Raw genomic sequence first — 25,603 nt, 5'->3', positions numbered from 1 at the left:
GTAGGGTCCTACTATGGTACTATAGCAAAAGCCTAGGTGTTCTGCCTCTTTAGAGTATTTGGTTGAGTTCCGACAGACATAAATCCCCAATCCCTGGATTTGTCCTCCAACTATAAAAACAAGCAGGTACCAAGAAACAGTTTTATGATTTTATCATAGGGGATTTCTGTAATATATTCATTTCAGAGCCCTGTGCCTTGATGAAAACATTCAAACTTTTTACTGGATTTGCTGTCAGCCTCTGCCTTGTCTGCTTGGTGGGAGGGAGGGAGGGAAGACGAGGCAGCCTTTCCCAAATCTGTACGGGGCCAGGTGGTGGGAGTAGGAGGGGGCTAGAGGGTGGCCTTTGTGAGGAGGGGCCAGGGCTGCCCTGTGCCAGAGCCAGCCACTACACGGGGGCAGAGCTGAGCCCCCGGCCAGGCCAGGGGCACGTCCGGATAAGCCCAGACCAGTCTCTAGCCCAGGGAGAGGATCCACATTGGAGCAGTTCTTGAAGAACTGCAGCCCCTGGGAAGGAGCTCATGGTAGAGCAGGGGAAAAGGGTGAGGACAAAACAGCAGACACCAAAAGTTATGGATTGACCAGAGCCTGCCTTCCCCTGCCACCACTCCAGGGGAAGGGAGAGATAGAAGAGTCAGGAATAAAGGATTTAAGTTGAGCCTAGGAAAAAAGGTCATTTTAATTTTAATCTCACTCTTCTACTGTTTTTAAATGGTAATAAATTCATTTCAATCTTCATCAAGTCTGGTGTGGTGGGGATGGTAACTGTTTCTTATCTTGACCCATGAGTTTTTCCATGTTATTTTCCCCCCTCAGTACAGAGGGGAAGAGTGAGAGCAGCCGAGTGGGCATCCAGCAGCCAGCCAAGGTTAACCCATTCCACCCACGCAGCAACTAGGGGGGGAGAACTCCCCAACATGCTGAAAGGATCTCACTCAGCTACTCAGCATGAAGTTAAGGTTTGTGCTGTGTGTCTCAGATCCTTTTATGTAAGTGTAGTAAAGAAAAAACCCTCAAGCTTTTCAGACATTGCTTTTTAAAAGATCTGTATAATTTATTACGGAATTTGAGCTTTTAACCATTAAATTACAACAATGGATAACTTGACATTCTTACAGTTGTACATATACAATGGAAAAGACATAGCCCAGTGCTTAATCCAAACAATGCAACCAAGTTAGAACAAGGTTACCATAAGAGACAGTCGATTGCAAGTAGTTGCTGAGACAGACTAGCAACTTCAAATGGTGCTCTGCAGTTATGTTTATCATAGAAGTAACTGGCTTCAAAGCTTTGGACTTAAGCTTCAGACTAAAAGAATGATGAAAACTCAAATTATTTTGCTCTTCTGAATTAAGAAGGATAAGCTCGTTTTAAAATGCAGTATCGTTACCATGTTTCAGATGGTGAAAAGTAGTTTCAGATCCAATGGAAGTATAACGGACAGTTTCCAGGCATTGCATTCTTCACACAAACACATGCAATTAGAGAGACGTTCTACTTTTAAAACTCTCAAATCAAGTTTTGCAATACAGCAGGATATCTGAGGAGAGAGATCAGGACCCATACTGAACAAAAACAACAGCCTTCAGCTTGCTTTGTGCATGTTTAATCTACAATTCCAATTCCCAAATCTTCACATATCACCTATGAGAGAAAACAGTACAGCTAGTAAAGATGATTCGCAAGGACAGAAGACATGTTACAATTTTTACAGCTATTCTGGTTAACAAAAACGCTGTTGCCATCTTCCGTTTTAGGAATTTTAATTCACCATGGCGCTACTGTAAAACTGCATCTCCAACTTAGTCAAGGGGAGAGACCTTCTTCCCTCCTGCAGCACAACCCTTCCTCACCTTAGCCCAGCTCCAAGTCAGTTAATTGCACAGTAAGGATATTCAGTTTCCTAACTTGTCAAAATACAGCTTTGATAAATTTAATTTTCTTCCACTTAAATTTAATTACTTCATCACATACTCTTAAGCTGAATGTGAGAGAACAAAGTACACAGAGCAGAAAACAAAAACCAGAAAGGACCACTCTTTCTCTTCTAGTAACAGCAAGCTATTTCATTGGCTCCAGCCACTGCGCGAAGTCTCACCCAGCCCGGTGGCTTAAGGGAGACACACAGAAGAGAACAGTCTCTTGTCAACCTGCCAACACAATATGATTCACCCAGCATCCAACACCAACAACTCCATCCCCTCCAGTTTAACCTGATGAGATATTGGCAGCTGATGACTCTACTAGATCTCAGTTTCAGCTCTCTTTGTAGAGCGGCAGGGTCAGTACGTTCTTATAGACTTCAGTATCAGCATCTTATAGATCTCAGTATCATCCAGCACAGAAACACTGCATTCAATGACAAGTGCTGAACACCAAACCAATGAAAACTACACATGCATCCTTTCCACTCAAAAAAAAACAAAACAAAACCAAAAAAACAACCCAAACCCAAAAGAACACCCCCAAAAAAACCCATCTAAAAAGCAAACAAAACCCCCAAACACCCACCTCGCCATTGCCACATCATCATCGTTACTGGCTTGATTCAGAATGCTAAAGGCTCTGCTGAGCAGGAGTTCTCAGTTTTACCAACACTTGGGATGCTGATGTGTAATAAAACCATGTTTTTATGGCAACAACTGAAAAAGTATTCCACAAATTCAGAATGCCATTCTTAACCTACTGCTGTATACTTCAAAGTTCAGCTGGTATCGCTAACCGTAGTTGCATGCCTAGACAAAAGAAGTCTGCTTTTATGGGGCAGCTAAATAATCAGCCCAACCTGTTGTGTCCTATCTGTTGCCATCATAAAGTAAAACCAACACCTTTTGCTTTTGATGGAGCTCATCAAAACGGGCAAGTGTAGATACTGCCTCTGCCTCAGACACCCCCTGAACCACAGGGCCCAGGACAGGGGGTAACCATTGCTACGCGCTTGCTGCTCTCCTCTCCGGACAAATACTGCTGGCCAGCCTTGCAGAAAGCTCAGCAGGCCAGGCAGAAAAACTGGATGATCATTCCTGAATCAAGAAGTGATTTAAAAAAAAAAAAAAAAAAAAAAAAAAAAAGCCTTTCCACGTTTGACAGTTTTTGCAATGGTGTTTCTCCATGCTGGTTACAACCTGGCACAGGACCAGAATTCCCAAAGTGTAACAGCGCAACTTTGGCAGGAATATACCGGTGCCCAATTTATTAAATCAGCATGGATTAAAAGCATTCTCACTGTAGTTAAATTGTCCCACAACTCCTCTGGCACACCTCCAGAATCCAGCACTAATTACTGGCAACAGGTTACCAGGCGACATTCACATACTCAGGGGGCAGGGGGGATGGGGGGTGTAAGCAGCAGGGGGAAGGGTTTACTGCTATCTAATCAAACTTCTCTAGTACATGCAAAGAATCTCCTCCAAGCATTGCTCAGAGCCAAAGAAGAATCTATTCTAGGGGTCATTAGTAAAAGGAAATCCAAACTTTCTAGTTAAATTGGTACTGCAGGTAATTAAACTATTAACATGCCTTTAGACCTGAAACGTCTACCGCTCATTTTCGCTTGCTATAAAGTCTGAAAGTTTTAGTTATTTACTATAAAATTTCTAAAATTTCTGAACAAAGAGAGGCCTGTAGTTGTTGCTTTAAACACCAGTCTATTTTGACATGTTCACAGTTCCTTTTTAAAAATCACTTTCACTTTAAAAAATTTTCTCCCTGACAGTAACACCAGAACTAACAAAGCCAAAGCACTGAACACAATACTAACAAGACTTGTTCTACCATAAAAGCCCCTAGTTGTGCTAGGGATTCTTCCCCAACTGATTTGTTCAACATCACCATTGGGGGGCTGTCCACTTCACGTGGGCACTGTGCTTCAGCTTCGTATAATCAGACCGCACGAATGCCTCTCCTAATAAACCCTCTGCCTGCTTACAGCAAAATCTGACACAGGGACAGAGGCCTGCAAGACAAGTTCCTGCATGTTTTAGTGAAGATGTGCAGCTAGGGAGAGAAAAGAGATCAGGGCAGGAGGGGGGGCAGAAGGAACCCACACCACCTAGAGTATCAGCTCCCACATTAGGCAGGGCCCTAGCGTAAGCAGAAGAGGTACATTAAAGATTCTCCAAAAGGTAGGGGAGTCACAAGGAACCTATCCTGCAATAACCTTTATGGGGGGGAAGAAAACACTCATTAGTTCTGACCTTCATGTAAGTTTTTGGTACATAACGTGATAGAAACTAGAAATACCAGTTTGAAGCAGCATAGTAGGTCCAGATCAGCAAAGTCTGGGAACCTGATTTACCTATCACTGCCTACAACTGTTTACTCTAAAAGTTACATATTAGATGAACTATAACAGTAAGTCACACACTCGTTTCTAATCCTCTTGTTACTGTTCTAAGCTCCCTAGATTGTCTCTTTCCTGTCCTTTACTCTCTATCATCTTTTTGCTAATGCATGCCAGTGTTTTGACTGAGGTCAGACTAACGATTCGCTTCGGATTATTTTTGTCATCGTGCTTCCAAGGAGAGCAAACTGCTTGCTGGAAGCACTGCAATTCGGCCTTTTTTTGTCATCATTCCTCAGCAGGACAGCTGGCCTTACAAGGCCTAACCATATCAAAGAGGAATTATGTGCAAACCAACTCAAATGAAACAACTGTAACTACTCTTGTTAAAGGTTGAAATGAAACAGGTAATAGAGCGCCAGCATGAAACACACACCAGGAATCTTCATACTTGGGTATTTTTCTAAGTCAGTACACTTCAGATTTTATAAGCACACTTTTCAGTTTGCAAGTCCTTTAGCTCTTCTTCCAGCCTTCCGCCAGATCTCAGCTTTGATTAAGAAAAGCTTTTGGTTTTATTGATACGATAATAAAAGCTGAAGTACTTACCACATTTCTCCTCTCCAACATGAATATTGCGCTGCAGGCATCAGCAAGACACAATCCACAGACTGACAAGACTTCTCTTGACGCCTTTTGGTTCCTCCTTGAGCTAGAGTTTAAACCCTCTCAACATTTACTACATCAATGTTCAGTTTTGTGTTAAGGAAGAGGGAGAAGACTTAGTTTTTAATATTGAAGAGATGGTTAAAAAGGCAGTTCTGGAAGTGTTGATAAGCTTCTTCTGGAGACATAAATGTCCCTACACATTGTTTGGTTTAGTTGTGGGTTATTTTTTTTATTTGCTCAGTTTTGGAGATGGTTGGTCAGTCATATTCCATTCTCATGTGCTTCTTGTAAGATAAAGGCATCACAAAAACTTGCACCTGCTGGTGACATCAGAACTACAACCTGACAATTTTCCAGTAGCCTAAAAGTTACATTCCTACAGGGAATAGGCAGATTTTTCTTTTAAAGTAGGCATTAAAAGGAATTTTTTTGAAGGAAATTTAGGGTGAAACATCTGCTCTGCAAAGTAGAAATTCAGATTATATTTCCCCAGCTAAAACCTCTGTCATTTCTGGAACATTCATTCTAAAATTAAGAAGTTATTGCTTCTATCGAAGCTCAAGATAAGATAGAAAAAAGAATTGCATATTTTCTTAAAAACATTCCAAATATACATTTTAAAAACAAAATGCATTCTAAAACAAATGTCTAGTAAAAGACACTGTTTTAAGCAACATGTAGTAACAGCTTTACAAAAGAAAACTGAGGAACGTAGCATATTATTTATAACATGACAGTGCTAAAATCCTAAACAATTCACTTAACACCCTTAAGTAATGTTTTAAATATACATATTTCTTTACAAAACAGTTTAGCAATTCCTTATACCACTTACAGTATATAAATATTTGAATAAGAGGTCATAATGGGAGATGCCAGGGTTTATATTTACTCTCAGATGCTTCAGGTTTCTTAAGTGTTTTACTATAAGGCACAATACTGCTAATCTAGAAGAAAGGAATAAAAGGTAGTGGCAAACCCACTCAAAACTCCTAATGTGGAATAACCAAGAGAATTCCAGCATCTCTATGCAAAGAAAAAGAAAAACCAAACCAAACCCAAACTCTGTAGATCCTAAGAAACAGTTTCAGTTTGTACATAACTAAGTGGGACAGGATGGGAATAGGAGTAAGAAGGAATTAAGTAAATTCTTATAAATAGACTAATAAATATATTTTAGCCATAATTAGCCCTTTACCTCTGTTCTACTGAGTTTAAGATTGAAAGAGGTAACCAGTGTGCATATACCTAAATAAGTCTACATGCTCAGCACGTGAAGACTACTTAGCACAACCTATTACTGCCAAATTCAGTATAAAAAGCTAGCAAGGTGGAGAAAGTCTCCTTTCCTCTCAGCATCCACTCTGAGCAGAACACGTTACAAGATCAAATTAGTATTTGTTACATGTAAGGAAAGTTGCAACAAGCAATTTTTTCATCTCAAAAAAAGTATATGCAACATATCCATGAAGTTATTTGATTCCTTCAAGGTTAGATTACGTCTTTTCTAAGAATATCCATCTCCAATTACAACAGATCAGAACTTTCAGAACATTTTAATAGTTGTAGTCTTGTAAGTGTTCTCCATGTGTACATACTGAATGTAAATAGTGCATCCAAACTATTTATCCATTAGACATTCTACATTGTTTTCACTGCCTAGTCTTCATCTTTGTTACAGCCCTCTGGAACACAATGACATTGTAACAATGCTTACAGAAAAAGGGTTATTGCATCTTTTTTTAGGATGAGACATCCAGAGGAGATTTTATAAAATCCTCCTGCGTACAAAATTCTTAGTTATTAGCCCTTTTGGAACACCAGCTAGAAAAGTTTGAAAGGTAAAATAATTTACATTGTTATTTTTTCCATTAACTAGACAAAAGTCCATACTAATTAAATAAAAAATAATAGTTCTTCAACAGTCTATTCAAGATATCTTCCATGAAGCAGTTCAGTGGGAATTTCCATTAGATAGATGTTCTCCATGCCGGTTATTACTGACATCCACATCTAGAAGTCAGGAATTAGAAGAAAAATTGTTTGTTGTTTTATCATTTTAATATATTTTGTTACATTAATCCAAACCGTGGCAACAAATTTAATATTCATATAAACCTAAGGTTCTCAAGATTCTCTGGGTAAATAATCCTCCTAAGACACTGTTTACATCTTTCCCCTCCCCCCCCAAAAAAAACATTTTAATTCAGCTCGATAGAATTATCTCAAAATTTACCTGCCTGTATTTTTTGAACATCAGTAGTAAGTGACACTGCTCAGTCTGGTCCACACTGCAATACTGACACTGCTAACATCATCTAGAGAATGGCTGCTTCTAATGCAATGAATGGCGTTAAGGATTGTCAAGTGACCAACTAACTTATTACTTACCAAGTAATGCTGTGGTTTCACCTGCGTCCTCTTTTAAACTGGTACACTGCAATACAGACTCATTAGTGGAGGAAGCTGACAATTCGCTTAGTTCATTTCTGTCGTCATCTTGTAAAGCAATACTCAGACTTCCGACTGAAACGCTGCCACTTATTGATTCAGGTATTGGAACTTCAAGTACATCTTCAGGGTCCCCCTTCAAAATGAGATATATTTTGTCTACCATTAGGCAACAACATTCCTCCATGTTACCACTTTGTAACCTCACCTTATTGGAAAAAAAGTATTTTTTTTTTGCCTATTATCTATGCACTCATGGGTACGGTGTTGAGCAGCGTCTGCTTTCAATGCTATTGTCTGACTGCAAAAAAACAAAGCCAAGCAAAAGAAAAGCCAGTTTTTCAAAAGCAAGAGCAGCAATAGGAGTCCTCGACCCAGCCAGCCTTTCGAATTGAGTATTTCAACACTGAAGCAGCAGTATTGCTGCAGTCTGGTTAGCAGCAGGCTCAGCACATAGGAGAGTCTTCACTGAGCAAACCTACTGATCCTCTGAGTTTGTGGAGGCCTCTGTTTTTCCATTATAGTAGTAGGGCAAGCCAACATTTGACAGAGCCAACTTCCCTCCTCCTCTACCTCCAGCCTAGCTAAGTCTGTTTCAAAAATGCAAATACACTGGCTTGTCACTTTTCAGGAATAAAACACCTGCTGCCCAGGCGAAGGAATTTATTTCACCTATTGTATAGCATGAACTTTGAATTAACTTTCAGAATGGATCAGATAAAGTCCTACATGCACAGCTTTGTTCCTAAAATTAAACAAACTACCTCCACTAAGCCACTGATATGCTGATGCTATTTATACATAAGTAAGTATACTGCAGAACAAGTAGCTATACTGTGGGCTTCATAACAAGTATTTTTCCCTTCCTCAAACAATTAGCAAAGGCCCATCTTCAGATTTAAGAAATTCTAGGCCGATTCTTTCTTTAGCATCAAAGCAGCATATTTTAAAAGGTACTGAATTTCAATAAGCTATAGAACTGCTACAGTTGAACACAAGTTAAGACACATGTGATGCTAATCTCTACCTGTGTGGGCAGGGGGCATTAACAATTTTGGTTTCCAAAACTTAGGCAGTTAAATAAGCACTGAAACTACAAGATTCAACAAGGCTCTACTAAATCTGTCAGAAATGTGGAACTGCAGTTCTTTTTCTCGTAAGAAATAGCATGATGCAGAACTAGACCACTAAAGTCCACTCTTTATGAAAGAAAAGCTAGGTAATAGGACTTAGTGCCTTCTTTCTACTTTGAGCCTTTAAACATTTTGAAACATCAAGTATTTGTTCTCCATAAAACTAAGCTAAGCTTTCAGCCTCTTTGCAGAACATTTAGTAAATTTCTATAATAAGGCTGCACATTCTTGTCTGCAGTTCTGTCATTCAGCGAGCATACTGCTGACAGAAGCTGCCTTGCTCTTCGCACTTTTTTTTCCTTACATCACTAAAATTCACACAATCACACTACAAACTAGGTTGGGCAACCTGGATCGGGCTAAAAACTAAGATAGAAAAAAACCCCACACTGAATGATTTTCCACATTATTAGCTTCAGTTGGACTTGAACGATTGATGCGTAAGCAGGACACATCCTCCATTCCATTAGAAAAAAACCCTAGGCTTCTGTATTTAATATAATCCCATTCAATCTGCTTTCCAGCATTCATTTTGCTTAATAAGCACAGAAGGTATTACTCCTCCACGTTAGACATGGTATCAGTATCCTCTGCAACAGCACGAATTCAGGGAAAAGTGTTCTGAAGGTTCTAGTATGTCAGTTTTCAGCCAGTTTACAAAAGGATATATCCTTCTGCATGTAATACAAGTTACATCAACTCCAAGAATTGAAAGTGAACAAAAAATAATCTGCTAACATTAGCAATATTAAAGTAATAATAGCTATTTCACACAATAAAAAGATTGCAACTCTTGGGTAAAGTCTGACTTAATACACAGAAGCGCCACAATCTGGTAGATGTATTACATAGCAAGAGTACTGCCACCTTTGACAAAACAAAAAAGTAGTTCATAAGAGTCTTCTATAGATCTGCTAAGTCTCTGCCACGAAGTAAGAGAAAAGCTAGGCAAAACGCAGACCTAGTCTATAAAGGAAGGCCCCTGAAATCAAGGAACACCCCTATTTTTTGAAGATCCCTGTAGATCAGTAGGAAAGAGGTACATTCATGCCTGTGCCATTTTAGTGGAACTCAAAGACTATTTATTAACAGTGACCGAGTAACCTACCGCATGTGTCTTCATCTCTCTTTTCTGGTGCTGTCAGAAAGAAATGAGAGCACATCATTTTCTCTACTTAACCAATTTCTGGTGAATGTCTTCAGGAAGGTTCTAAGTACTGGCTCATTTACAGGGATAACACTGGGCATATATGGAAGTACACAAACACTCAAGATGGAAAAACTGTAATTTCTTCCTTTGAATTGCAGTTCTCAAGATGACCAAATATATGCTGTAGATCTACTGAATTAAGTTATATCTTTGCAGTTTGGGCAAACTGCCTCACCTCTGCTTTAACTTTCCTCCTATCATCAGCTGGAGACACAAAAAAAATTGGTTATCACCAAAGGGTACGCAGAGGATTCATAAGCTGCTCGATACACTGTTTAAGCTCTTACCCATTAAATTCCCTTATTTTTCTGGTTCTCACTCAATTACTCTTGCATCTTTGCCCAGCTTCTTCAGTCTCAGCAAGTAACAACCGTTCTCATTCTGACCAGTTACATGAAATCTTGTCTCCTGCACTGTACTTCTACTTGAAGATTAAAGTAAGTGTGCAACATACCCAGTATCCCAAAGCTTTGATAACATCTAGTTTACACATTGGACAAGTCCGGTGGTCCAAAAGCCAAGGGTCAATGCACGTTCTATGGAAGATGTGCCTAAAGAAAAGAAACGCCTTTTAGCACTTATCATGAAAGCCACACACTATTCTTTCAGTGTGCAAGGTACTACACTAAAAAATAAACCCATTCCCTTATAACATTGACAATCAGGTACTGCTTAATTTACTAGGACAGACAGGTCTGGAAGCATCTTCCTTCACGCTAGCTTTCTGAACTAAGAGATGTTACAAGAACACCACAGTTACCAGTTCAACAGTGTACAGTCCTGACTTAGTAAAGCATTACTTTACTCCTATACTTCTCCCAGTTGCTCCTTTTTCCTGCATAGATATGAAGTACTACATGGTCTCCCAGTGCCCTTCAACGCGTAACATGCCATACAAGTGGCACAGCTTCAGTTCTGCCACCAGAGTTTCAGAAAGCCCATCAAATATTTCTTAAGCAAAACATATGAAAGCAGAAAAAAAATTATGGCAACTTACTTGCATGGCAGAATTCGGACAGTGTCTTTCAGTTTATAGTTCTCAATGCACACAGCACAGTTTTCCACATCAACATCTAAACCCTAAATATGACAACACATTTAAATGCATTACATCCGTATTTCATTGCAGAACAAGCTTTGTGTAATAGCTAGCTTCACAGAACGTAAGATGTAAAAAATGGTTTAGCAAGTAAAAATCTCCCCTTCACTTAATTTGAGATCCTATCAAGAGGTGATTTGATCAAGTGATACCAAATACTAGAAGCAGCCAGACCTGGGTTTTTCTAATTTAAATACCTGCATGTGGTACCTTAAGTAATTTGTGAAGTCTCAAACACTGAAATTTTACTGTGCTCTCATAAGCAAAGCCAGTTTAAAATAACTATAAAATGAAGAAATTTTAAATTAGGTCAGCACAGATGAAAGCACACAATCTACCTCTTAACTGATGGTCCCAAAGACTTTCATGTGCTTACACGGGAAGAGATGCTTGGGGTTGAATACAGCAAGCCCCTTCTTCCCTACATTTTTTTTTCTACTACATGCTAGCAGATATACCTTGGTAGCTAGCAAAGAATTGAAGTATTCAATTTGGGATGGTTTTAAAAAACTTTTCTCCAAGCTCACACTAGAGAGAATGTTGAAATACAGTATTTCCCCACCTCAATTTGTTTCTTTCTAAGGGTTAAATACCTTTCCTAATGGGTCTTACTGTCTTCTTGAAGTCATGCTTATACTTACAATGCAAATATGATGGATATCTCCAGATGCAAGAGAAGTAATTCAATGTTAATTGAGTTGTATAAAACATAAGTATTAGAGGAAGGGACAGTGGTCCAACTTCTTTTCTTTCAACCCCCACAAAATTATTTTGTTTACTGCTTACTGAAGGACTTCAATTTCATTACCACAAACACTAAAATTAATTAGTACTGCAAGCAAACTTTCAAATTTCAAGGCAAGTTTTTCCCCTCCTTTTCATGTTATCAATTCACATAATTAATGTATAAAATTCCTAAGTAAATCAAATTAAGTAATCAAATTTACCTAAGTAAATTTCAGACAAGTACTTATTCTTTAACGAATATTTTTTTATTCTGTACAAGACGCAAAAATCCAAGCACACCCTATGTGGCACATACTCAAATGAGTGTCCATTTTACAATAATCCCATAAGCTTCTCAGGAAAGATCTACATGACAGCGAACACACTTTTAAAATATTGACCTATTTTTAGTTAAATACCTCAACCCCAAGTGAAATGATAATGAAAGACTGTACTGTGTCACAATAAAATAAATATACTCTTTTAAATGGCCGAAATATTTAAAGAAAAAAAAAATGTACATTTACATAGTAGACAGGACTATTTCCAGATAAATTTACATTAGTTCATGAAACTAATGTAAATTTATTTGGAAGTGAAGTTACATAAATTTGATTTGAATCAGCCTACTATCAGCAAACTGTAAGGTAAGATTTACCAAGCAGAAAAACTGTTTTAATATATTTTAATCTTATTTCATTCTCCTTATCTAACACAACATTCATAGTTACCATCAGCATACTGTATAACATCTTTATTTATTTTAGTCAAGGGTGTATCAATGGGAAGAAGCTACCTGGCACAGTGCAAAAGTTTCACAATACAAATCCTTTTTAGAGGTTTACTGAACATCAACTTAAAAGCAATTAACATCTTCCTTCTGGTTCTCACCATAGGTTTCATCATGACCCTTTCAAATACATTTATTCCTGTGCCCATGTTATGCTTTGATACTACTTCATACAAGTTTTGGTTCAATTCCATCCTTCTTGATCTCTGATCTCATCATTATATGAACAATATCCCTCTGTTCACAGCTTGAAATAATTACTTTTTGATGGAATTTAGAATACAGTTAGAAGTAACAAATAGTTTTAAAATGCTACTTAAACATACTGAATGCATAAGAGTTAAAAAGGCATGTTCAAAGACAGTTTTTGGTTTTGGTAAGGTTTGGGGGTTTTTTTTGTTTTTGTTTGGTTGGTTGTTATTTTTTAAATTTCTAAACTGATTTAGCAAATGAAGAATATATTCTCTGTAGCATGTGACCTGAGCTGAACAGCTTCTGTTGAACAACAGCTTTTAAAGTTTTTACACAGAAATGATCTTTCTCACCTCAATTTTATTAATAGATTTTAAAAAAAAACTAATCCCTGTTTTTCATCTCTGAGCAAATCAGTCCTTAAGTAAAAACTAATCAAGTAAGACAAGGGTGGGGGAAAAAATGCCAGGTAGTAGCAGAAATCTAGTCAGAAGCTCATTTAGCATCTAGGATCAGAGCTGCCTGAAATTCTGACTAAAATAATATTTTCTTTCAAAACTTTGTCTTTTCCTACTTCAGTTATTCTAATACAGTTATAAGTTTAGTCCATATGCTGTCAAAGCTAACTTTTTGAAAGCTGTTTTAATTTTCAGAATAGCTTTATTTTAATACATAGAAATGTACTTCTAAAAAATTTATGCTTCAAATAAGTCTATACAGTTCCTTTATGTACTGCATGCCAAAAGATGAAACAAGTGTTTCATTTTTCAAAGCTTTTTAGATTTCTAAGGCCCTCTGATCAATAAAAAGATGGATGTTCTTTTAAGAAAGCAAAACATTACATCAGCTGTAAGAACTGTGCAATCAATATGTCTTAGGAAGTATTTTGCAATCTACGTGTTGATGTTTTCAAGTGCTTCCTCATCTTTACAGTATCAGCCCTGTAGTCTCCTGCAACATTTTGTGTAAGCAGCTATTGTTTGCCACAAAACAGCCTTAAATCTCATTAGTTCAAATCTGACTCTTCAATTTTAAATTCTGCCTTCTATGTAAAGGCCCTCAAATGAGCCTAAAACTGTAGCCACTGAAATTACGTTGTAAGAATTTTAGTGTAATTTCTATAAAGACATTACAACAGTTTTTAAATCATACAGCAATGACCAGAGCCACTGAATTACCTTTTCTCCACGTTTCACTGTATGCAGCTGAAGCTGGCTGATCGCTTTCTTTGTTTCTTTCCTATGTCCCTTGAATAAAGATTTTAAGTATTAGTACATGAGTTACATTTCAAAGCTTTTAAATATTTTCCCTGTGGATTACCAGGTCTTCTGAACACATCTAAAAAAATTCATCTCTGGCTAACTACTTTGTTTACAAAATACTTCCAGCCACCAGATGCTGAAAAACTGCAAGTTTTACATTCTCCGGGCACAGCAGCAATCATTTTATCTGTAAGTGTACAGCTCTCAGAATGAACTCAACTGGTGCAGAACTATGCAGACCAAGCTGACACATACCTAGCAGCCTTGTTATCGTGACTGCCTGCATTAAGGGCCTTCCCGCACAGGAAAACTGAAACTAATGTAGGCTTTAGAGGCAATCAGAGCTGAAACAACAGCCACCTAACCAGACCTTCTAGTTAGGCAAGCCCATGAGCAAGCACAGGGTACATTTTGCACCAGCTTGAGAGAAGGTGGAATCCTGCTGGGCAGCCTACAGCTGGCCACCAGGTCAAGAGGCTGCTTGTAGCTATTAATACTTCCCCCGAGTTAAACACTGTCTCCTATGTTATACAAAGCTTTGCACTGAATGGACACATTATGCAAAGGAGATGACAAGAAAGGCTTAACAGACATGAGACACCATACTGGACTTCTATACAGTAACAGTCCTAATTATGCTTAGAGGGGAAGCAAGAAAAGAAAGCTGTACTGTATTCTAATACAAAGTGCTAGCTACTGCGAGAAATTAAGCACTCCAAATTAACAGATGTTGATCTGCCTAGCAGCAACCCTCACCAATGAAATACCATAAAAGAATAAAAAACAGTAATGGCAGCTTTTCTTTGTAATGACTTCTACCATTTTACAAACACATAATATTAAAACTTGTAATTTATTTTTTTTTTATGGCGTTAAAAAGTATTAGTCTGAAAGTTCTCAGAAATGGACAGACAACCAGCAGGAGGTGACAATTTCACCTTCTGTATCAGCTCAGGGGTTTCTTCGTGGTCCCATTTCATCTTTGGTAGCAAGGAGGTCTTCCAAAGCTTTACTGCTGAACTGATGTTAGAATAAATCTTAACATACCTGTCTTTACCTTCACTTAACAGCTACACAGTAGCTTGCTTTAAAGCATGTCATGCTTCACTCCCAAGTTTTAAATATACTGGAGTCAATAAGCCAAGCAAGGTAACATTTGGGTTAGAAAAGTGGCTTTTTGTTTCCAAAATTCTTTTAAGACTTCTAATAATGTATCTTGACTAAGATATTTACAACATTTTCAAAAGGAGATTTGGGGAAAGTGGCATAACCTTCTAATGATACACATTTAGATGACAAGTCCAATAGCAAAATATATTAAGAGTTTGCAGTACATCTTCCTGGGAAACATCACATTCAACCTAAAAAACACTCTTAAAACTACTTACAAAGCATGTGAACTTCCCTTAGTGTGAACTATCTGAAAACCAGCACAACAGGAAGAAGCAACTTTCTTCATCAGACTACTGTTACAACACAAAAACACACCCCTTTTTCTATAAATACCTCTCAAAAATTTTGTGTTCTTGAAAGCATTCTCAGAATATAAGTTCTAAGACTTAAAGCTTAGTAAAAAAGGCTCTAGGGAATCAACATTTCAAGGAGACCGCAAGTTTAACCAATACAGAAGTCCTGTGTGTTATCCTCAGTTCCTGAAAAAAATAAATTAAGTATTTTTCTAGAAAAGTCCTCTAAGTTCTCAGAGCTCAGGCTTATGAATATAAACAAAAATTCTATTCCCTCCTCCCCAAAACTAGAATCTCCATATTCAAACAGAAGGCAGGGGAAGTCCACATAAGCAGTTATTTAAAACTTTTTTTTGTTCTGAACTGACTTAAAAGCAAAACAAAAAAAAAAAAAACACAAACAAAACAAAACCCTAACTGCTTGTAAAGAAAAACAAGTGCAATGTTCTTTTTCACTGTTAGTAGAGAACTATGGTAGAGCTGATGATCACCATGGAAGGAACCTAACCTATCTGCAAGAACTGAAAAGCACAGGGAAGTGCCACACTAAAATACCTTCAAAACTCAGCTGGACTAGGTCCTCAACAACTCCATGTAAATTGCTCTCCTGAGCACAGGGGTTTAAACCACATAGCCTCCAGAGGTCCCTTTCAACCTAAATTAGTCTATGATGAAGTACTTCCCTCAGGGATAAAAAATAACGCTGACTTTTTTTAACCTATCAAAGAACAGGAATGTGGAAGGAACAAATAAGGAGCAGATATTTCTTCCTGATCTTCCCAGTCCTCTCAGCTCTTCAGGTAGTCCATGAGAGCTGACTCTTTCCATACAGGCTCCTTCCAGTCTGCTGCAATTCGGTACTCTACAGTGAAGTGGTAGGATTACAAGTATCAAAAGTAGTTTTCATAAAGCTTTAGAACCAAAAATTCTAGCCCTAATTACTTGTGGGTCGTAAGAAAAAAAATATACCACGGTCACTTTCCATTAGAAAAAAAGTCTGATTACGGAAATTGGAACTTTCAGGATGAAAATTACTGAAGAATGAAAATAATTTCTAATGTCAAAAGGAAGGAAGTTAAGTTAGGTGACAAATCACACAAGAAGCTGCACTTACTCAGTTGTTGACAAGCAGCCAAGTATTTCCCACAACTTCATATGAGTATCCAATAATTATAACTAGCCAAACTTGTGATGTCAGTTAACACACTGATTATTAGCCTCACCATTACTGGGTATCATTCAGACAGTGAAGTATCAAGAAGGCACAGATCTTCAAGAACACTTCAATCAACAAGCAAAGTTAGGCAACTGATTTGACAGGAGAAGGCGATAAATACTCTAAAGCATCATCATCTCCTATTACCTGGTTTCCAAACTGTGATCCTGTATACAGGAAACGTTGTATATAGTAAAATATGAGCCAAGCAAGTGATATAATCATCATGGTGATGAAGGCGATGGCTACAAACACAACCGACTGACCACTAATGTATTCCTGCACGTGCCGTGTGCCAACAACAATAGTCATTTTTACTGGAATCCCTCTTCGTACTGGCTCCAGTATCTCTATTCCTTTTGGATAGCCAACCATTATCACCACTGTATTTCCTGTTCCTGTTGGAGGGGAAAAAAGAAAAAAGTCAGTCATCACAGCAAAAATTTAGGCATTCTGGGTTGATGATAATTTGAGCCTCTTCAGTTAACATCAGTGAGCAAAGTTATGGGAAAACTTCTGAGTTTTTTTCAGGCATAGCGGACTTGATATAAAGTTACCAGTAAAGAACCCTTTATTTACTTTATGAAACTCTCTTATGAAATATTAAAATACTTAAGGATTCATCAGTACTAAATACTCAAAATGTAATGAGACTTCATGACAAGGACTTGTCAAGAAATACTTTGGGACTCTTTTGGGAACATGAAACCAAAGGATTTTTCTGTTACGTTAGAACTCAAAAGCACTCAAATCCATATGAAAAAGCACCTAATTCCAAAAAAGCCTTTAAGCACTATAATGCCACCAAAACCGATACGATACTGCCAAGACCGACTAGTGGAAACAAAACAATCCCCTGCAACTAGAGTTTTACTCCATTTTGTCTGGAACTATCTCCAGTATTGTCTCAGAAACATCTAACCTAAATATTACAAAATAAATTACCAACAAATGTCCTTGCTTAAAATGACACCTTTTCACTGGTCTACACTATTTTTATTTGAACGGTTCTTACTTTGTGTGTAACAACACTGCCACACACCCTTAGTAAGTCATGGCTTTATCACTTACTTTCAACTCCTACCTCTGAGAAAAAGTGAAACTATGCTTGATTCAGAAAGAAAGTAGAGGAAGAAGAGGGGGTTTTCCTAGCCAGAAATCTAGAGCTGTAATGTCACAGCTACCTTTTTAGATTCACAAGATTACCCACCTGCAACAAGACCTCCCACTGAAGACTTAAAGCCTTTTCCCTCCTGGCTGTGTTAGATTCACTACTGAGAAGCTATGTCTAAAGAAATAGTTGCCTAATTTATAACATTACATCAAGTGGGAATTTTCAAAACTCCAAACAGCATTCCAGATTCGGCCACCTCTCTCCCTACTAAGACAAAGAGTTATTTGCCCAAAATATTTAAAAAAAAAACGCCTTTAGTAGCCAAGATGGTTCTGGCTGTGACAACCTCGTCAACCTGGCTACTTTGCTACCATGCCAAGGGGAATTTGCAGAAGTTTTACTTCTGTACATAGCCGCTTCTCCCTTCGTAAAACACAGACCTGCTGTGGATGAAACACTGAAGGTTCCAGTTATTAGCTGCATAGCCCTCCTATCTCAGTGCCAGCTATACTTTTTCAGCTTCACCTTACACAACCATCCCACTTTTGGTCACCTACTGTAAGAACCATTATATCCATCTGCCAGATCCAGACCCAGCAAAAGAGTAGATTTTCCAAATAGGGCTATGCTTCTGGAAGTTTTGAGGATGGTGCAGAGAGACAAAGAAAGATGTCACTGGGGAAAGGCCCAACTCATGCTTCCCCTCAGGCACCCCACTCGACTCACCCAGCTCCCAGTACGTGTTGCCTTGCCTGGTGGATGCCTTAGGAGGCACAAAGCAATGAAGCTGAAGACAAACAAGATAAATTCACAAGCAACTAGGCTCTGCTAATTAGTTCTATTCATCAACAACATGCTGATCCACATGACACCACAAGTCCAAGCATACTAAGAATTGGTTAATTAATATTATTCTCCTCTCTGAACCAGCATGAAAGCATTAACAAAGAGACTCATGAATCTCCTAGAGAAGCGAGTGTGTGAAACACTCCTTGCTTTCTGACCCTGCACAATCCCACAGGGAGTTAACAAGAAACCAGTGTATGAACTTAGAAATCTATCTCACATTGCTGAGAACTGTTATCCACATACCTAAATCAGGAGATTAGGTCCTATGTCCTTAATTAACTGTAAGAGTTACAAATAACAGGAGGGGTGCCTAAGGATAGCTAGTGAACAGTACAGGAGTGCTGGGAAGACTTACGTGGTTTTATTCAGGCTTGGGGAAGAAAAGAAAGTTTCAAGATTAGAGGCAGCCTAGATTTTTCAATCAATAAAGGTTCCTTCCTCAATCCTGAAATCCTGAGTCAGTTTAATCCTGCTATCTAGTTCTCTGCATGATTTCTAACAAAGAAGTATTTTAAAACCCCACATAGCATGTCCAACTATCAGCTGGTTATTTCCTTGAATTGGAAGTCAGGATACTTTCGTGCAATGGCTCCTAGACCCTGTGACACCTTCTAGTTTTAGAACCAGCAGAAGTATGCCATACATTTTTAAATAAATGCCCATTAAAAGCATTTTAACAGTTCTAAAGACTTGTTGACGAGCCTGCCATTAAAAATACATGCAACTAAACACGATGGCCTTGAAGGTCATGAGACAGAAGGCAGGGAAGAAAAAATTGCAATCCACTATTACAAAAGGAACAAGAGCAGTCTGAGAGAAGCAGTTGCCCTGAGCAGCCTGTAAGACTAAGGGCTTTAACTCATTCATCACTAATTTTAGACTTCTGTTCTCAGACTGATATGCTGTTAAGTGATTCCATCAGCTTCAACTATGACATAACTGAGAGACCTCAAATTATAAAATAATTCCAAGTGTCACATATAAGTATCTACTGAGAGCATGCTTTGTTGGCTTTGCCTTCCTATAACTTTCTGATTTTGCAATAATCAACCACATTTTTACTCTGCTAGAGTAAACTTGTTTTCTTTTTTAGGTTTGATAGACGTTTCAGTGGAATCAGGTACATTTGAAATTTGGTGTATGCTTTTTTTAACACTACTATCCAAATAAAGCAGCAAGAGCTGGCAGATCCTCAGGATACCTGGAAAGGAAGGCAAATTTGGAACTCTGAAGATCAGGGTATGTTTCATGCCAGTATGACAAGATCAGTTTTACTGCTAGTATTGCTAGTCTTGTCTTGCAAAAGGAAACCAGCACTCTCCTGATGAGGAAAAAGTAGTACAGATACCCATCTTCATTCCAGGCATCCCAAACTATCACATTTATTCCCATTCATGCCTATAGATAACAACGATAATTTCCTATTATCTGGAAGCCAACTGCAGCCATACTCTAATTTTTGTCCTCATGAGAAACACCAGAAAGCTCCCAGATTTTGAGCACCTTGGTAAAAATGCTTGAGGGTCAGTCCCTAGATCTATTTAAGCACAGGCAGCCTACTAACACTGCCACAATCAACACTGAAAGTTCTCTGTAGCTCATGGTCCAAACGAATGCCTCTGATCTTTACCAAACGCAGAGCAGTACACTAACAGTTCGATGGCAAGCTTTGCCTCAACCATCTACCCCAACTTCATCTCACCAAAGCCTCCGTGCGTGTTGTGATTTCACCTGCTTCTAGACGGAAGACGTATAACCAGAAGAGTCAAGCAGTCAGGCAATCAACACTGGTACACATTCCTCTTTCCACACAGGTTTCCAACACCTATGCATTCTCACATATAAAATAGGTATTAGCATTTTGAAGTTACTTCTGCTTCTTCAGAACAGCATAGCAGCTCAACATCACACAGTCCCTGTCTGAGTTAAGCAAGCCACTGATTTCAGTTCTGTCCTTTCAGTACAGTACCAGAAGCTTTTGGTAAAAAGCATTAGTAATCCAGAGGTTATGTACCACGTGAGAATCCCGAGTACTGCTGAAAGCAATGTAGCAAAGAGTCGAACTACATGCCAAAATAACCCTAACTGTTGATTTGGTGCTGGCAAGAGCTTACAGAACCATGAGTACAAAGTCGTTCATCTGTTTTGTTCAATATATCTGCATTAAAAAAACATGACAATGAAGGAAAGAACTAGTTGGGTGTATCTTGGAAAAACTGCACCAGATCAAAGACAATTTTCTTTATGTAGCCAAAGTCATATATTCAAGTTAAGTCACAAGTTTCCCTTAAATCCACGAGCCGTGTACCAAAGCTCCGCTCCAGACCTTACACAACCTATTGTAGCCAGCCCTCCTTCCTCCCTTCCCCCTTCTGTCAAGCACAATCATATTTTATTCTGTAGCCTTCAATGTATCAAACTTATGTTCTGAACAGCATCATCACATCCTAGCTTGAGAGGGGATTCAGACATGGCTGGATGCCCAGCATGAAGTATAACAGGAAAAAATACAGAACCAGAAGACCCTTTTTTCTTTACACTGGAATATAGCTCTGCCTCCCCTAATTTCTCAACCAGCACTGAGCCTCTAACTCTCTTTAGCCTGTTCTCCACACCTTTCCTCTCCAGACTCCTCTACAACCCACTCCTAGCTAATATTTGCATACAATACTTATTTCAGTTCTGAAAAGGAATTTGAAGCATCTGTATTATATTAAGTTCACCACCACCATCAGAAGTGAACAAAGTTAAGACTGCTTGCAAAGTCTATATTCCTGTAAAACTGAAGTTTAAGTTTATACTATTCAGATGCAGTAACTGAAGTACAACTCCTTGAGTCATTTGGGTAAAATGAGTATCTTCCACCGGAAAAAACTGCCTCAGCCACTTGTGAAGTTGTTTCACTGTTATTCTCTCGAGAAGGGAAGTCATCCAGCATTCTGAACAGCATAATTTGGGCAGTGAGCAAAGGCCTGAAAAACATGAGACACATCAGTGGTCGTATTTGAAGAACCTTCTTTTGGAAGAAGGGACAGGATTTGGAATATTTGTCCTTTATCAAATGCTTGTACACCAGCTACAGCAAATCACTTTGCCTAATCAAGAATCAATCTTTTTACTCAAGTTGGAATATGTCTAAAAACACTAAAAAACCCACCACTACCAGCACACATGCATCGCACACACCCCAGAAAGTTCAAAGGCCAGTTTTTTCAGAAGGAGAATGAAAAGATGAAGCTCTGAGATCAGAAAAGTTACCCCTTTATCACCTTCACGTAATTCAGGCTGCACCTCTACCAGCCGCAAGCACTGATCCCTCTCACACTGTTTTCAGTGCCACTAACTGCAAATCCATTAAGTGGATGTTCCTTATGCATGTAACTCCACTCCTTAGTTACAGCACTGCAGATTTCCCAGACTTTCTCAGCAGTCCTCCCAGAAGCAGTGTTTGTTTCCTCATGTGTCCGTTCACAAATCCCTTCAGAGGAATGGAAAACTTGGATCCTGTAAAATACAGCTTTACCTTCCATGTACTGCCTTGCCTGTCTTCCAGAGATTTGTTTTTCCCCCACACCTTCAACAAATCCAAGATTTAAAAACACTAACAGTCATTTTTCCCTATATTCCCAAAGTGCACTGAAAGATTTGAAAATTTACGTTTTTGAAAGTTTCAACCATGAAACAGAGATTTGTGACTCCGGCAGACCTACTAATTATATTGTGACGTATTATTATATTCCTGCCCCATACAAACCATCCTGAGGTCCAGCATGTATTTGCAAAGTCAATATAAATAAGTACAAGTGTATTATTGCATATATACACTATACTAAATCACACTCTTTATATAGGTAGAGCTTTTATCAGCAACATTCTGCCAGTTTAAGAAAAAAAAAAAAAAAAAACAACCAAAAAACCAAAACAAAACAGCAGTCAGGGAGTACTTCTAAGACTGATAGATGTAACTATACTACGAATACACCGAACATAAACCCATGTTCTTACGCAGCACAGATATGATAGCAGAAAAGAAAAAATAAAAAATTTGATAAAATAAGCGGGATGAAAAAAGGAGGAAGAAATTCCACAAAAAAAGCAAATAATATTTATGAGAGGCTACAATAGGGCATGGAGAAAAATGTGGGAAAATATGCTCAGGGAAGAAAAAAATTTTTTACTGATTGGACAATACAGAGTGACAGCAAGAAAAAAACCTGACAGCTGATAAAGAAGAAAGAATTATTACCCAGCAGAGTACTCTAACTACCACATGGGATCAAAATCAAAGGTACATCTCACCTAGCATCCCACCTCCACTTTCACAGCGGATTAAGAACACAAGGGACAGGCCAGGCTGATCTTTCTAAGCATGGAGCAGGCTAAGAGGAACAGTAACCACGCTTCCAGCCTCCAAGTTGGTGCCACTTGATATTCCAAGAAGAGAGACTTGTCTTCTGCCCAATATACCATATGTGCTATGAAGCAACAGCTCCCTAACCGAGATTTTCAGCTCACTATATTAAAGAAAGCAAGTTTGTTTTCTTTAGAAATGCATTAAGGGTCTATTTCAACTAAGTCCCTGGTCTTCCTCACTACCAAGAACAGCCTGGGCATTAACAGACTCATTGTACTAGGACCATGCAAAACACACCTTTACAGTATTTTTTACTTAGTTTGCTTTGTGTCCTCCTCTGAAGACCTTCCAAGTCCTGAGAAGTCTACAAATGCAATCAGATTTTATAGCAGAGTTTTAAAAGGGTTTTCCCCCCCTTCTGATTTAAGCATGTGACGTTGTCATGTTCATAAAAATCCAGCAAGGTTTTAGTGTCATTGCCCAAGCAGAGACTGCAGCAACAGAACATCTGGGTTCTTATCTCGGCAAGAAATCAGAGATTCCTTCCATGGGCTACCGATCATCAGCACGCTCAGGCAAGCCAAGTCAACTCAACATCCTTCTCTAGGCTTCAGCTTTCCCACCCCATTCGCAAGCGTTTAAGAATTACCTGATGCTTATCCCTCTCTCCCATCCTTTACAGACCTGCGCAGGAGAGGACAATGAAGCGATTACAATAAAGCAGGAACCAAAAGCTGTCTTCAAACAGCTACGGCTATGCCTTCAAAGGCACCAGAAGGCATCTTCAGGATACCGGGCATGTTTCTGCACAGCCTGCGGAAAGCGGCCGACCTGTCACCGCTGTGGCCATTCCGCCAGAGGGTACGAAGCAAAAAGGTAGCGCTAAATGAAACCGTGTGTGTGTGTGTGTGTGTGTGTGCGGGTGTGTGTGGGTGCGTGTGTCCCCGCCTCCGACCGCAGCCTGCCGCACGGCTGTCCGTTCCGATGGCTTCGCCGCATCTTCTCCCCGACACCCGGGCTGTAACTTGGAAACAGGAGACGGTCCCGGCCTTCCCCCAGCTTGGTTTAAAGGAAGAGGAAACAAAACCCCGTCTCTCTGTACCATTTTTACGGGGATTTCTGCCTTCTCGCCACCCCCCCCCCGCCACCCCTCACCGCGCAGAGCCGCGCTCCCGCGCCACCGAGGCGGCCCGGCGTTAGACAAAGCCGCCCCCCTCACAAACACCCCCCCACCTCACACCCCACCCCCGCCAGCCCGGGGAGCGCCCAGCCCCGTCCCCGCTCACCCAGGTGGGACATGGAGACGGTGCTGTTGCCGAAACGGGCCTCGTTGTAAATGACGACGGCGGCCGCCCGCTTCCGCGCCGCGTTGGTGACCTTGTCCTTGAAGGTGCAGCCGCCGCGGGCCACCAGCGCGATCCAGGGCGGCGGGTCGCCCTCGGGGGGCCCGCGGCCGCCGGGCGGCAGCGGCACGTCGTAGTCGGTGTCTGCGGCGCAGCCCTCCATGTGGCGGGGCGAGGCGCCGCGGGGGATGCCCACCAGGCCCTGGGCGCTCTCCTTGGGCGAGCTGTCCCCGTAGCGGCCGCTCTCGGTGTTGCCCCGCACCGTGCGGTTGCTGAGGGGCTCCACGTAGGCCGTGCTCACCCACGCCGTGTACCACTCCAGGGCCCGGGCGCCCTGACCCACCGGCGGCCCGAGAGCCACCAGCGCCGCCGCCACCAGCGCCAGCCGGGCGCGCCGCACCATGGCCGGCCCGCCCGCCGCCGCCGCCGCCGCGGCGCGACCAGGAAGAGCGGGAAGGGGCCGCTCCGCCGCCGCGCCCCGCTCTGCCCCGCGCCTCGCAGGTAACCCCCACCCCGCCGCCGCCGCCCGCTGCCCGCCCCGGGCGGAGCTCGCCCGCCGCCGCGGCTAATGGCGAAGCGGAGGCCGGGCGGCCCCGCCCCGCCCCGCCGGCCGCGCAAGCGCAGCCCCGCCCCGGCGGGAGGCGGGGAGGGGAAGGGAAGGCGGCCGGGGTGGGGAGAGCGGCCGTTGCCGCGCCGCTAGGGGCGCCCCGCCCCCTTCGCCGCCGGCCACGCCCCTTTCGCCGCCGGCCACGCCCCCGCGGGCGCCGGCGCCGCTCGGGTCGGGTCGGGTCGGGTCGGGTCGGGGGGGTGTCCGGGCGGGCACCACCGGGAAAAGTGACGGGGAGACGGGACGGAGCCGCTTAAAGTTGGGGTACGAAAAAGTGCCGGTGCTGCTGTACCGAGGGGAGCCCGGCTAGGGGAGGGGGAGAAGTGGGAAGAGGGTCAGTGCCGTGTGAGGAAAAAAAACGGAGAAAAAAACCCGTATTGAAGTAAGAGATGGAGGTGCTGAATAAACATGGCCGTTTGATGGACTAGCTTTCCATTAAATATAAATGTTCGGCATGTACCTCTTCTTAAATAAACACGTTTAAAGTCTTAACAGTGTTTTTATACAAGTCACCTGTACCTTCTTCCAGCTGCTGAAATGGATCGCTTGTTCTCACCAGTTAGCAGTCTTTTCTGAATGGTCTCACACACTTGTTTTTTCCTTCAGAAGTCAACATTTATGTAATCATGCATTGCTACCTATGTCATCAAACAGTGCTGTCAAACTTAGGTAATGTCCTTCCCAACGATGATTATATGTTGTGGTTTCTGACGCGGACGGGGTCTGGTAGAGCCTGGAATAGTTTGTGCTGAAGGTGTCATCGGACAGACGCCGTGAGAGCTCAGTGAACTGCCCTACTCTGTCGGCACCAAGGCCTCTATGTCCCTGCTTCTGTTC

General features: G+C 40.8%; 1 protein-coding gene, 1 long non-coding RNA gene and 1 other non-coding gene across 3 annotated transcripts; all 3 read right to left on the bottom strand.

Annotated features, from left to right (window-relative positions):
• Positions 1-1,029: 1,029 nt before the first annotated feature.
• LOC122154725 lies at positions 1,030-4,888 on the bottom strand. Its single transcript, XR_006166780.1, has 2 exons — positions 2,515-4,888; positions 1,030-1,647 (listed from the first exon to the last, which is right to left on the bottom strand). It is a non-coding gene; the product is annotated as an uncharacterized LOC122154725 (long non-coding RNA).
• On the bottom strand, positions 4,470-4,585 carry LOC116962666. The gene has a single exon (XR_004407722.1). It is a non-coding gene; the product is annotated as a small nucleolar RNA SNORD89 (small nucleolar RNA).
• Positions 4,889-6,491: 1,603 nt separating the features above from the next.
• RNF149 (ring finger protein 149) lies at positions 6,492-24,626 on the bottom strand. Its single transcript, XM_042805971.1, has 7 exons — positions 24,103-24,626; positions 16,647-16,897; positions 13,734-13,802; positions 10,746-10,828; positions 10,203-10,299; positions 7,346-7,541; positions 6,492-6,967 (listed from the first exon to the last, which is right to left on the bottom strand). The coding sequence occupies exons 1-7, from the start codon at positions 24,560-24,562 to the stop codon at positions 6,909-6,911; spliced, it is 1,215 nt and encodes a 404-aa protein (XP_042661905.1). The 5' UTR covers positions 24,563-24,626; the 3' UTR covers positions 6,492-6,908.
• Positions 24,627-25,603: the final 977 nt, after the last annotated feature.

The sequence above is a fragment of the Tyto alba genome, unplaced genomic scaffold, assembly GCF_018691265.1.
Source record: "Tyto alba isolate M040663 unplaced genomic scaffold, T.alba_DEE_v4.0 Super-Scaffold_45, whole genome shotgun sequence".
Lineage (NCBI taxonomy): Eukaryota > Metazoa > Chordata > Aves > Strigiformes > Tytonidae > Tyto > Tyto alba.
The sequence above is the reverse complement of the archived record's forward strand: the minus strand, read 5'-3'. Positions and strand labels throughout refer to the sequence as shown.